Source organism: Talpa occidentalis, unplaced genomic scaffold (assembly GCF_014898055.3).
Source record: "Talpa occidentalis isolate TD23 unplaced genomic scaffold, MPIMG_talOcc4v2.1 talOcc4.2, whole genome shotgun sequence".
Taxonomy (NCBI): domain Eukaryota; kingdom Metazoa; phylum Chordata; class Mammalia; order Eulipotyphla; family Talpidae; genus Talpa; species Talpa occidentalis.
In genome coordinates, this window is record NW_023602073.1 from 151,983,444 (window position 1) to 151,995,856 (window position 12,413).

Genomic DNA, 12,413 nt, shown 5'->3' on the forward strand with positions numbered 1-12,413 from the left:
ACAGCGCTGCCAAGCTATCAGCAGCCACTGCACCACGAGTTCAATCCCCAGCCAGGGAGCTACCCACATGGCGCAGCAGACCTCTCCTGTCTCCCCACTGCTCCCCTCAGCAGTGGGTTTCAGTCAGTCTGCCTGTTCTGCTCCCCACTCTGTCTCTGGTGAGTCTTCTCACCCCCCCACCTCTGACCTGTACCCCAGTTCTTGTATGCATAAATAAACCTTTAAAAAAAATTAAAACAGGGGCCTCCTTGTGGCACAAGGGGTTAAGACGCAACCTATGAGGATGTCTGCAGCCTCTGCAGCACGAGTTGGGTCCCCCAGCCGGCCAGGGAGCTACCCACATGGCGCAGCAGACCTCTCCTGACTCCCCGCTGCTCCCCTCAGCAGTGGGTTTCAGAGGATCCACCTGTTCTGCTCCCCACTCTGACTCTAGTGTGTCCACTTCCCCTTCTCCCCCCACACCTCTGGCCTGGACCCTAGTTCTTATATAAATAAATAAACAAATCTAAAAAAATAAAAATGAAATGCCATGTGAATACTTCTCATTGCAAGCAAGCCTGATAGCACAACTCTCTTTCACTCCCTGAATACCCACGATGAGGGGAGGGCCTGAGGGCCCGATGTCTGGGTACTTGTGCTGAAACGCGGACAATCCCCAGTGAGGGCCACGGCTTCTAGTGTACATTTCACATCATTTCTACTCTTCGGCGAGCTTGAAATTTGTCTCTTTTTTTTAAAAGATTCATTTATTTATGCATACAAGAGCTGGGGTGCAGGCCAGAGGTACGGGGGGTGAGAGGATTCACCAGAGACAGAGTGGGGAGCAGAACAGGCAGATCCACTGAAATCCACTGCTGAGGGGAGCAGCGGGGAGGCAGGAGAGTCTGCTGCACCGTGTGGGTAGCTCCCTGGCCGGCAGGGGATGGAACTCATGCTGCGGAGGCTGTGGTTGCTTCACAGTGCTGTGCTTTACCCTTTGCGCCACCAGGGAGGTCCCAAGCTTGAAACTTGTCTTATAAAACTATAAAAAATACACTTACTAAGCAACGTGAAATTCACTCCATGAAATTTTTAGAAAGTAAATGAGAGATGAAGAAGATCTTATTGGACATGTTTGATAAATCTCAACAGTTACAGTGACCACACCAGGGTGAAAAGTGAGAAAATCAGCGTTTAAATGAATTAAGAGCGAGCCAAATAATTACTCATGCTTATATGTACTTGACACATTTAAAATAACTGATATTGATTCAATCCATCCAGAAGAAATAAAGTTACGTTCATAAAATGTAAGTCCATAAAAATATCTAGTTAAAAATTAAAGCTGTAAAAGTGCTGATAGAAAACTGTAAGAACTATGTATATGACAGGTGTAATGTTCATGCCAGGTGTCTGGTGAGCAAGAAAGGAAATGAGGTTTGCTATGAGGACATCAAATTTCCGTGTGTTGAAAAGAAAGCCGGAGTAAAACTTGAAAATCATTGAAAGAAAATCACATAGAACAGAGAAAATATTAATGTCCTTAACAAAAATACTGAATGCAAGTCGATTCCTAAAAAAGTGAGCACTTCCACGAAAAAGGAAGCAAAAGTTACGAAACGACACACACAGCGGAAAGAACAGCCCAGGCTGAGCAATGGGACAACGGCTTCCGCGCCGCCGCCGGGAGACACGGCACATTCCGAGAGAGAGGTTTTCGTCCGCCTGTTAGGAAGGATGTGGGTTTCTGGTTCTCTCAGACGGTGTAGCGCTCCCGGGACAACCCCACGCGCTACGTGCTTGAAGGACCAGCAGGCGCCGCCCCGTCAGCAGCATCCTCTGTCCCGTGGGATTCTAGAAAGGCCAGGCCGCCCGCAGACACGCGCGGCGTGGGGGTGCGCGGCTCTCGGAGAGGCGTGCGCCTGGCACCGTCACTCCTTCGTTTAAGGGAAAGAAGAGAAGACAGCGCAGGTGGGCGCGCGCGCGGGGGGCTCTGCGTGCGGAACGGGCCGCGCTGGGACCAAGAAATGAGCGTGACTCTCTGCCGCGTCCTCCCTGCGCTGTTGACAACATGCATCGCCTTTAAAATTACTGTCAAGGAGGCAACCGGACGCAGCCAACAGCACACACCACTGCCACACACACGTGCATCAGCACCAATACGTTCGCAATTACATTGTGCACTTTTCTTTTGTATGGTAATATTACTATTGTGATCATTTTGCTAAAAATGTGCAAGGATCCTCATACTCACTACACGCTTCCTATTTATAGTCACCCCCAAAGTACGCATACCCTGGGCTTCATCAAGTCGAAGGAGCATCACCCAGGGCGCGTCCGGCCTTGGAAGTGCTGCAAGCGAACAGGCCCCAGAGGTGACAGGACAAGAGCTGCACACAGGCCTGCTGGGCAGAGGTGTGAAGGCTGGAAGCCGCAGGCCTCCCTGGGGCTGGAGGGGTTGGTGGACCTTTGGCCCCCGACACCCACCGGGGTGTGTGCCGAGCCCCCAGGTGCAGTTGGTCCCCCAGACAGCATGAGTTTCAAGTACCATGAAATCTGCCCCTGTTAGAAGGTAAACTGAGTCAGGAGCAGCTGCTGTTTAATCAAAGGCACGGCCAGCACCCGTGGGCAGCCAGCACAGGGAGGCGGGCTTCTCTGGTGTTTGTGTTTGGGGGTAATGGAGCCAACTTCTAAGAACCTGGAAACAGAGACTGTTCCGAAGGAAACATTGGGGTTAGGACTTGCTGGAGTACAGAGGGGGCTGTGGAACTCCTGGACAGAGCGGGCAGGCCCAGGACAGACCCCCAGGGCTGCAGCAAAGGCTGCATTGGCCAGATGGGCTCGGTCACCCCTGAGAACAGCAAAAGCCAAGTCCCTGCAGCAAAAGCTGCTGGAACTGCCACTGCCGGGGTCTCAGGTGATGAGGGGAGGGGTGACCTTGCCGAGGGCTGGGTCCAGCTCACAGAGGGTGGCCAGGCCCTCCGTGCACGCGCCGCCTGAGAGCAACCTGAGTTCACGCGGCCAGACGCACATCCACAGCCCAGAGGCATCAGCCTGAGCCTGATGCCAGCAGCACAGGAAGTCATCGAGTCCTCCTCCTAGCGCCACACTCCGCCGGCTTCTGAAATGCCCTGACCCCACAGAACCACAACGCCGTGGCCCCTGAGGTGGCCATGAAGGGGTTCCAGGCTTACGCGTGGATCGTCTTGGCTTGCTTAGGAGCATTTATTCTGAAACAGAATCCATTTCAACTCCTTTTTAGTCTGTGAGGCCCACGACCAAGCCCGGGGCTGGGATCAGTTCAGGGAGTGCCTCTGGGAGACGACCTGCCTCTCAAAGCCCCAGGCCCGCGGGACCAGCGTAAACCCCGATTCGTGTCCTGATCACCCCCACCGGGCGCTGCCAGCAGCTCAGCCAGACCATGAGACAAATGAAAGCTCTTAACGTCTTTCACCTTTCTCCTTCCAAAGGGAAACACGTGTCCAATTACAGTCACTTTTGTGAAAAGATAAAATCATTCCGGAATCGCTTTCTGGGCGCCGAAGCTTGGGGGAGCGTCTTACCTGTGTGACTGGTTGTTGAGGTTCAGCGACCCGGCCTGGTACATCTCCTCCAGCTGCTTCCTGTTCCCGAAGTACAGCGCCAGGTCCGTGGCGATGATGGCTTTTCGGATGATCTCAAGCACCTGTTCGTACTCGCTGGAGCTCAGGGTGGAGAAGATGTTGTGTCCTTCCAGCTGGGAGAAAGCACAGACACCGCGGCTGACAGCGCAGCTCCTGCTCAGGCGTCGTCAGTTACCACCCCAGGGAGTCGGTCCCTGGCTTTGGGGCCCGGGGCAGGTTTGGCAAAACCAAGGAGTGGCTGCAGGGGACTCACGAAACGGGCTCCTGAGTTCTCCTTGAGCTACGAGTGACCCCTCAAACTGCTTCAGCTACAGTAACATCCTCGCTACAGACCCCCAGTGGAGGGTCTCCCCGGGGGCGCAGGGGTTCAGCGCTGTGAAGCTGTCCACAGCCTCTGTAGCACCGGTTTGATCCCGGCCAGCAGGCGAGAATCCCACATGGCGCAGCAGACCCCTCCTGTCTCCCCGCTGCTCCCCTCGGCAGTGGATCTCAGTCAGCCTGCCTGTTCTGTTCCCTGCTCTGTCTCTGGTGAATCCTCTCACCCCCCACACCTCTGGCCTGTACCCTGGCTCTTGTACGCAAAAATAAATAAATCTTTGAAAAAACACCCAGTGGTATAAACAAATACTCCCCGGCTTCAAGATATTTCCAGCGAGAAATTAAAGGACTGTAACGTGTAAAACCTTTAAATAAAAAACGTTTTCTCTTAAACTAGTTAAAATTCCGGTAACTTTTATATCATCCTGGACTTTCACGGGCTTGACACACCCACACCACGGGCCTGTGGCGTCAGCAGTCGGAGGAGTCAGGACCCGCTTTCTTCTGAACCCTAGAAGACAAAGCCCCACGATCGCAAACAAAGGTCGCTCAGGCGAGGCGAGACCGCCGCGGGCAAGCACTCGCCCACAGGTCTCAGGCGGGAAGCCGGGCCGCCCTCTCGCCGCTGCGGGCTGTGGGGCAGGCGGGTGAGGCCGACCCAACACAGAGTCCACCTTCCACGGCCCAGAACCGGCTCCCATACCTGCATCTTTTCAAAGACTTTTAAAAAATTCTTCCCCTGAGGCTCTGAAGTTCTTACTGACTGAGGGAAACGGCTGTGCTTGCTCAGAGGAGAACGGCTGGGGCGGCTCAGACAACACCACCGTGGGCTCCCCGCAGCGGTGCCAGCGGCAGCCAAGTCCTCTGGGGTGACTCTGACGTCCTCCCTGGGCCTCGCGCACCACGGGCCGTCAGCAGGGTGGGGAAGGGTCTGCACAGAGGGGCCTCCCCGTCCCGCCGCTGCGACACAGCGAGAGACCCGCCCGTCGCGTCACTCACTCCCGCCTCTGCAGACTCTGAGACGACCCCGACGACACCGCAAAGGGGCAAGTTCTCACTGGTCATTCTTGGGGCAGAGGCGGGGAGGCCTGAGCTTGCAGGAAGCGCTAGAGATATAAAGCTCATTCAAACACGTGACTCCACCGTCAACGATAAATGTAAGCCTTCGACGTCTCTGAAGCGCAGCGCTTGCTCAGACAACAGCGAGGCTGTCCTGCGGCTGAGGGCGCTGAGTGCTCAGGGCCAGCGGGCCCTGGAGTGGTTCTTAGCAGAGCCATCTCGTGGGGAGCAGCTTCCCGAAGACAAGGCCAGAGAGGTGGACGCGCCAGCCAGAGGTGGACACGACAGCCAGAGAGGTGGACGCGACAAGACAGACTTTTGTGCAACACAAGGCAGGACTCGGGGCTGGGAGAGACCAGGCACAGCAGGGCTGTCCAGCCCAGGGCAGTGGAGGCAGGGAGGACAAGGCGGGATTCAAGGCCCGTCCAGCCTCAGTACCAGTTTTGCGGCGGAAAGTTATCAGAAGAAAATCTCTCTGACCCCTGCCCTGGCAAGAGGTTCGCCTTGCTTTGATCGTAGCTGGGCCACAGCAGCTGAGACACCCGAGTTCCCACCTCAGCTTGGTCCCGGCTGGAGCCCGCTTGGGCTCCTGGTGCTCACGCCTGCCCCCGCAGGCTGCCGGGGGAGCCACCGTGGCAGGTACGGGCCGCTCCGCTGCTGCTTATGTTCTGAAAACAGATGTGAAGCAGGCTCCTGGGCTGGCTCTCAGGTGCCACCGGGCCACGGCGGGCACGCAGCGGTGCAGCTGCGGGCTGAGGGTGTGTCCTCACAGCCTCGCCAAGACACACCAAGGCCGGCGGCAGCTCCTGGTACTGCCCCGCCGGCGTGGATGCGTTATCTCCTTCATCTTCCTTCTATATCAGGGTAACTCGCTGGGGAGGAGGCCCAGCAGGACGGCTGGACCAGCGCCGTGACCTGCCTCCCTCGGGCGTTACGAGTCAGGGGCGAGGAAGACGCGGCCGCCACACCGGCCCCTCCCCAGAGACCTTGGAGGTGCTGCGGCAGCTCATCCCCCGACAGCCAGGGAGCGAGGGGCAGCACCAGCTGGTGGCCAGAGTCTACTGTCTTCAAGGCTCCGCGTCCCACCAGCCAACTCAGACTCTGCAGAGCCACACGCCGCCCCCACCCGAGAGGTCACCACAGCTGACGTCGGCCAGGCCACCGCGTCACCACGTCCGAGGCTGACACGGCCTCAGGCAGAGGATCCCACTGCGTTCCCAAACAGGCCAGCATTTGATGTCCAGGAACGTCCCCCGCAAGGTGACCCGCACATCCTGTGACAGTCGGATGGCCATAGGGCAGCAGGGGCCTGCGGAAGCGGCTGAGCCCAGGGCCTCCCAGGCCCCACGGAGGAGACGTGCATTTGGATGAAGAAGGCCAGCAGCCCCGCGGCACAGGCACTCAGGGCGGCGGCCCAGCGGGGGTCACTGTGTGTTTAGTCGCCTGCCGCGTCCGAGGAACCTCTGGAGGCCAGTGGCCCTGCCGCTTCGCCCCGGCCCACGCCGACCAGCTGTGACTGCAAGCGGGTTAGCCTCAGACCAAGTCACTGGTTCGTAACACGGAAATGACCGCGGGCACCGGCTCCGAGGAGACCAGAAACTCAAGTGCAGCATCTCGTGTGTGTGTGCACAGGTGTCTACGCTCATATACATGTGTGTGCACACGTGTGTCTATGTGCACTCACACATGCAAACACGCCTTTCATTCTGCTTAAACCCCTGGGTGTGAATGAGTCCCTCCACCTACCCTCATACACACACACCCCCACACCACACGTACACATGCACATACATACACCACACACACATAACACACACATACATGCACACGCACACGCACATGCACTGCTTGGAGAGCCAAGGGCTGGGCGCGCCCACTGCTCAGTGCTCTCGGAGGGGCGCAGTCCGGAGCCTCTTCACGCTGGCCAGGAGTGAAACGCCTGAGGCGCCCCCGAGGGCCTCGCTGGGACCCAGCACCGACTCGGGACCGGATGGCAAGCAAGTCCTTCTTGGGTCTGAGCAAGGGGACCGACCAGGACGGGGGCCTGGGCGGTGGCCCCGACGCTGGACAGTGAGGAGTCAGGAGAGGTCAGGAGCTGAGGCAGGAGGGCTTGGGCACAGAGAACTGCCCGGCAGAGCCGCCCCACCTGCCACAGCCGCCGGTCAGCTCCGGCCACCACCGGCCACCACAGTAGGGGCCATGGGGTGAAGCCTGCAAGAGCAGTGACAGGGCAGGAAAACTGGAGGCCGTGCAGCCAGCGCAGGCTGTGCCTTTGGAGCTGGCCTGAGGGTCCAAAGCCAGCTGTGGCCACTGCGGGCTGTCCAGGATGGGGTGTGGGGAGGGGGCAGGCACCTCCCTGGGGAGGGGCGTGTGGCCTCTACGCTCACCAGGCTCCTTGGGCATCGCAGGGCCAGTGCCTGGGGACCGCATGGCTCAGAATGCGACAATCACGGGGACAGGGCCAAAGCCACAGGGCCACGGCGTCACCGGGAATCGCCCACCAAGGGGGAACCTGCTGGGGGCGTCACGGACTGGAAACCAAGCGTGACTGCCCAGTCCACAGACTCAAAGTCCTCGCGGGGTTCTTGGGGCCCAAAGGCCCAACCATCTGAGGACGATGAGACACACAAGGCCCCGTGGCCAGAGCCACAGCTCTGCAGGGGGCACAGCCGCGGGCACCTAACCTGGGGAAGGGGCCGGGGCCGGGTCTCACCTGGAGGATGGACACCGTCTGGGAGAAGTGGTGCTGCTCCATGGTGGAGGTGGAGTACAGCGCGGCCAGCGGGTGGTCGAACTTCTGCAGGTAGCTGTTGCTGAAGCCGCGGTGGTCCAGGTCGTGGCACAGGCAGGCGATCAGCAGGCCCTTGCGCTGGAAGAAGCAACGTGGCATGGAGAGGTCAACATCGGACGCCACACTCTGGCCACGCTGGCCGCGTGCCACCCCCGCCACAGCTCTGAGTCCTGCTCGTCAAACTTTTTTAAGCCCTTGACTGCCAAGTTATCCTACGTCAGAGGAGCACTCTGGCCCCATCTGCGCGCTGAAGAGACCCAGGGGCCTGGCCTGAGTGTCCCAGCGTGCAGGGGCGGCTGGGGAGGAACAGGGGCGTACAAAGGGCGGGGGTTCTGCTGGGCGGGGACCCCGGCCCTGGCGGAGATGCCGGCAGCAGCTACACTGACCTGCTACGGCTTCCGTGCTACGTGGCGATCACGACTGTCCTGCCCCAGCCCCGGAACCCGCCTGGCACCTTCGGCCGTTCCTTGCAAGGCTGTGGCCAGGCTCAGCTCTCACAGGCCCACTTAGCCCGCCCTGGCTGGCTGGCATTTGCGCGTGAGACGACGGATAGAGATGGAGTTTTATCGGGAAACCGTTATGTGAAATCCTCTCTCTCTCTCTCTCTCTCTCTCTCTCTCTCTCTCTCTCTCTCTCTGCACATTGATTCTATTAAAAATCTGAAGCGAAGCTTCCTCTGCCTCTGTGTGCGCGGAGGACAGCTCCTTTCAGAACGTGCAGCCCTTAACAGTCTGGGGCCCCTGGTTAGGCCTCGGTCACAAGCTTAATCTTCCTGCTTAATTCTGGGGAGAAGGGCAGGCGCTATGACACTGAAGCAGACTGAGAGCAACCTGTCTGGAGAAGCACAGACAGAGCCGTCCACCCAAGAGGACGGCTTCAGTCCATCACTAAACACCCGCTCAGGGCCGAGGGCCGGCGACGCTGCTGTTAACGGGAACGACACAGGGAGTGCCCCGCACAGCCGCGGTGGGCGGCAGGCTGCACAGGACAAGGGACAAGAAGGAACAGGCCGAAGGGGGTTCCAGGGGCAGGGGCAGTGGATGAAGCGGCTGGGGTGGCCCCAGGAAAGCCCCAGGAAGGACAACGCAAGAAGGGACTGGGGACGACGACGCGGGGAGGGCGGCTGCAGGCGAGTCTCCCACGGCCAGCGGCCAGAGCGGCCAGAGCGGCAGGGCCGGGGGTAGGAGGCCGCGAGAGAGCAGGGGTCGGGGCCTGCTCGGTGCCTCAGGGGTGACGTCTCAACACTGTGGAGCTGTCCGCAGCCTCCGCAGCACGAGTTCCATCCCCGGCCGGCCAGGGAGCTGCCCACAGGGCGCAGCAGACCTCTCCTGTCTCCCCCTGCTCCCCTCAGCAGTGGGTTTCAGTCCTTCTGCCTGTTCTGCTCCCTGCTCTGTCTCTAGGGAGTCCTCTCACCCCCACACCTCTGGCCTGCACCCCAGCTCTTGCGTGCATACATAAATAAATCTTTAAAAAAGAGAGAACAGGGGCCGTGAGAGGCTGCACCACACGGTGTGAGCAGCCCGTCAGCCTCGGGGCCCTGGTGACAGGGGCCGCGCAGCTGTCCTGAGACTCCAGCAGGGCGAGCAGGGCCAGTGCGGCCTCCCGGTGAGCCAGGCCACCAGAGGGGACGCCGGCCAGGATGACAGCAGGGAGGCCGGGAGGCGCGCCTGACCTCGGGGGTCTGCAGGCAGAGTCAGGGGGTGTCAGGGCGTGAGAGGAGCAGAGGGGAGGACGGGGTGAGGGCAGGGGAGTGGGGAGCATGGCTTCTCCCGTGGCTCTTGGCCTCAGACACTGAGGCTGTTGGCCACGGAGACGGGGAACCGCAGGGGGCGCGGCTGCAGGAGGGGGCGGAGCTGATGGGGGCGAGGGAGGAGCTGATGGTCGGGAGAGCTCGGGGCGGCTGCTATCTAAATCGGCTTCAGGAAGCCAACGGCCAGTGTGCGCAGGGCGCCAAGGGCCAGCGGGGGCACCAGGATGTCCTCTGGGGACAAGGCTCAGCTGAACCCTGGGTTTCCGACTTTAGGAAGCCAGAGTGGGGGAGAAGGGTCCAAACACCACAGCCGAGCTGAGGCGGAGCAGAGGGCGGGGCCGGCCCAGAGCCGGGCCAGGATGAGGGAAGAGAGACAGTGACTCCGAGGAAGCACCAAGGCGGGCCCTCGGGCTGGGGGGCGCAGTGTCCAGACGGGGGCCCAGGACAGGGCATCTCCCGGGTGGGGTGCAGGGAGACAACTGGTCAGAGCTGGTCTCAGAGGAAACGGGGTGGGGGGGAGCCGGCTGGAGAGCAGGGCTTGGCGGGTTTGCGGCACAGACCTAGGAAGCGAGGAGGGCGGCCGGCGGAGGCCCAGGGACGCCAGGAGAGGGCCGCGGTGGGGGGGGCGGGCGCACCTCCAGGTCGGTGAAGAGCCCGTGGTTGTTCTGCAGGATGGCGTACATGCAGTGGGCCACCGTCACCGCGTGCTTCCAGTTGTGGTACGGGACCCGCCGGTAGTTCTTCTTCACTGACATGATGAACCGGCACAGCTTCTCCAGCTCGAAGCTGAAAGGAAGAGAAAACGGTGTGGCGGCAGCCTCCTGGGTGAGACACACGTCGCAGCCGGCACCCCGGCCTCTGGGAGCACAACCGCACGGAAGCACCGGCTGAGGGAAGCAGGCACGTCTGCGCGCGCTGCAGCACGCTCGCCGGAGCCAGGCTGTGCTAACGGCCTACGTGCCCAGGGACAGAGGATGGAGATGTGTGTGGTCTCAGTGGAATACTATGCATCTATGAAAAGGGTGAGTGCTTGCCATTTGCGACAACATGGATGGATGGTGCTATGTAAAATAAGTCAGAAAGAGAAAGAAATGCCAGATGGTTCACTCCTAGGTGGGATATAAACAAAGGAACAAGGAAAACTAAACCAAAACAAACCCTGCAATCTGCCTGCAGAACTGAGGCTCCAGAGAGGGAGGGCGGGAGTGCAGAGCACAAAGGGAAGGGGCCCCATGGACTGGGGCGAGAATTCGGGGTGCCTTGGTGGTAGGTTTGGTGTGAAACACACATCTGAAGGGGTGTGAACTGCCCCCCAAATTGCACTCAGTGCTGTGAACCAACATTACCTCAGTAAAACGAAAATACAAAAGAGAACAGCAAGCAAAGACATCCCAGATGGAACCGGAAACTCTGGAGTCCATCCCCTCCAGGCACCCAGAGGAAGACCCGTCAGGAGGGTCCTCACCGCGACCTCAGCGAACCAGACCCCCGCGCTGGGGCCTCCTTCACCCGGTCCCCGCGCCCCTCGAGGCATCACCCTGCTCAAGGCTGCTTTGAGCAGATTTCCCCACAAGGCACATTCAGGTTCTCGAACTGCAACACCCCGCCGGGGCGCCGCAGAGGAGCCACCGGCCACGTTATCACAGTTCACGCGAGTGCCAGGTGGCAAGTGGCCGTCTCCAAATCCCCGCAGAGCACTGCCGGGCGCGCAGCTGTCCCGGGCTCCTGTCACAGTGCAGCGTGAGCCGCACTGACCCTGCAGGGCCCTGCTACCTCCAGGGGTGCAGGGCGCCCAATGCAGAGGTGCCTCCACCCCAAACAGGCTCAACCACCAGGGACGAGACCCACCAGACACTGAAAGCAAACGCGTGTGTCCTCATATCCACAGGGACAGAGACACATCCCCACGCTGTCCTCGCTGAGGTTGCTCGCTACCCTTGAAATGCAGCGGCGCCATTTTAAAACTTCCAACCCGTCCCTCATCTAGGAAACAGCGAACACCCAGTGCCTTTAAATCAGGGCTCCCTCTGCTCCCTGACAGCGCGGCAGACAGGGCTCAAGGGGAGGAGCGATCAGTGAGCGCCAGAGAGACTGAGGACGCCTGTAAGGAGAAAACGAGAAAAGGGGAATGAAGCAAGCCCTGGCACCGCAGCTTCAGAGCAGACACAGGTCTGGGAAGGCGCTTCGGGGAAGCAGCCAGGAGGGGCCCGAGGAGAAGCCCGTCGGGAGACTCCGACCTCTTCTGCAACACGGCGGCACTGCACGGAGCGTGCACCCCTTCACAGAGGCGCGGCCACCCCCAGCCCAGCCCGGCCTCCGCGCAGGCCAGCCCAGCACCCGCAGGCCACCGGCCCGAGGGGACGGGACGGGAGAAGGCAGCCTTGGCCTGCAGCCGGGCCCCTTTTGCTTGAACATTTAGAAGAAACAGCTTGTCGCAGACGTGACGTCTGAAGGCGAGTCTGGCGGAGGGTGGCGGGCAGGGGGTGGGGGTTCCCACCCCCAGTTTACGGGCGGCTCGGGCGCCTACCAGGACGTGCCGCACGACCGGTGGATCATGTAGACAAAGATCCCGGGCCACATGTTCTCAAAGGGGCCGATGTCGAAGTGGAACCTGAAATGGACGGAAGGCAGTGGTCACCAGGCAGTCACCGGGAAGGTACCCGGGCAGGTGGCAGAGCTCGCTGAGCCACGGCTGGGCGGGCTGGACACCGAGCCAGCCAGCTCTCCCCGCCCCTTCCCTCACTGCTGGATTTAAAGACCTCCAAGCACGAACCCCACACAGCCTGGGGGAGCCGTCAACAGCCAAGCCCCGCGGGGGGCTGGAAGAGAGGCGGACACTCAGGGTCCAGCACAGCCCTGCACTGACCATCTCCAGGCCAGCGCCCGCCCAAGG

The 12,413-nt window shown here is 60.3% G+C and overlaps 1 protein-coding gene across 9 annotated transcripts in view; it reads right to left on the bottom strand.

Moving 5' to 3' along the window:
* Nucleotides 1-12,413, bottom strand: part of PDE10A (phosphodiesterase 10A) — a 145,210-nt gene that overhangs the window by 9,297 nt on the left and 123,500 nt on the right. For all 9 annotated transcript variants that reach the window (XM_054697968.1, XM_054697966.1, XM_037520703.2 and 6 more), the window contains 4 exons: nucleotides 12,048-12,131; nucleotides 10,156-10,306; nucleotides 7,693-7,848; nucleotides 3,543-3,715 (listed from right to left, as the gene is read on the bottom strand). In XM_054697968.1, the coding sequence (XP_054553943.1) occupies nucleotides 3,543-3,715; nucleotides 7,693-7,848; nucleotides 10,156-10,306; nucleotides 12,048-12,131 (564 nt within the window). The remainder of the gene's footprint in view (nucleotides 1-3,542; nucleotides 3,716-7,692; nucleotides 7,849-10,155; nucleotides 10,307-12,047; nucleotides 12,132-12,413) is intronic.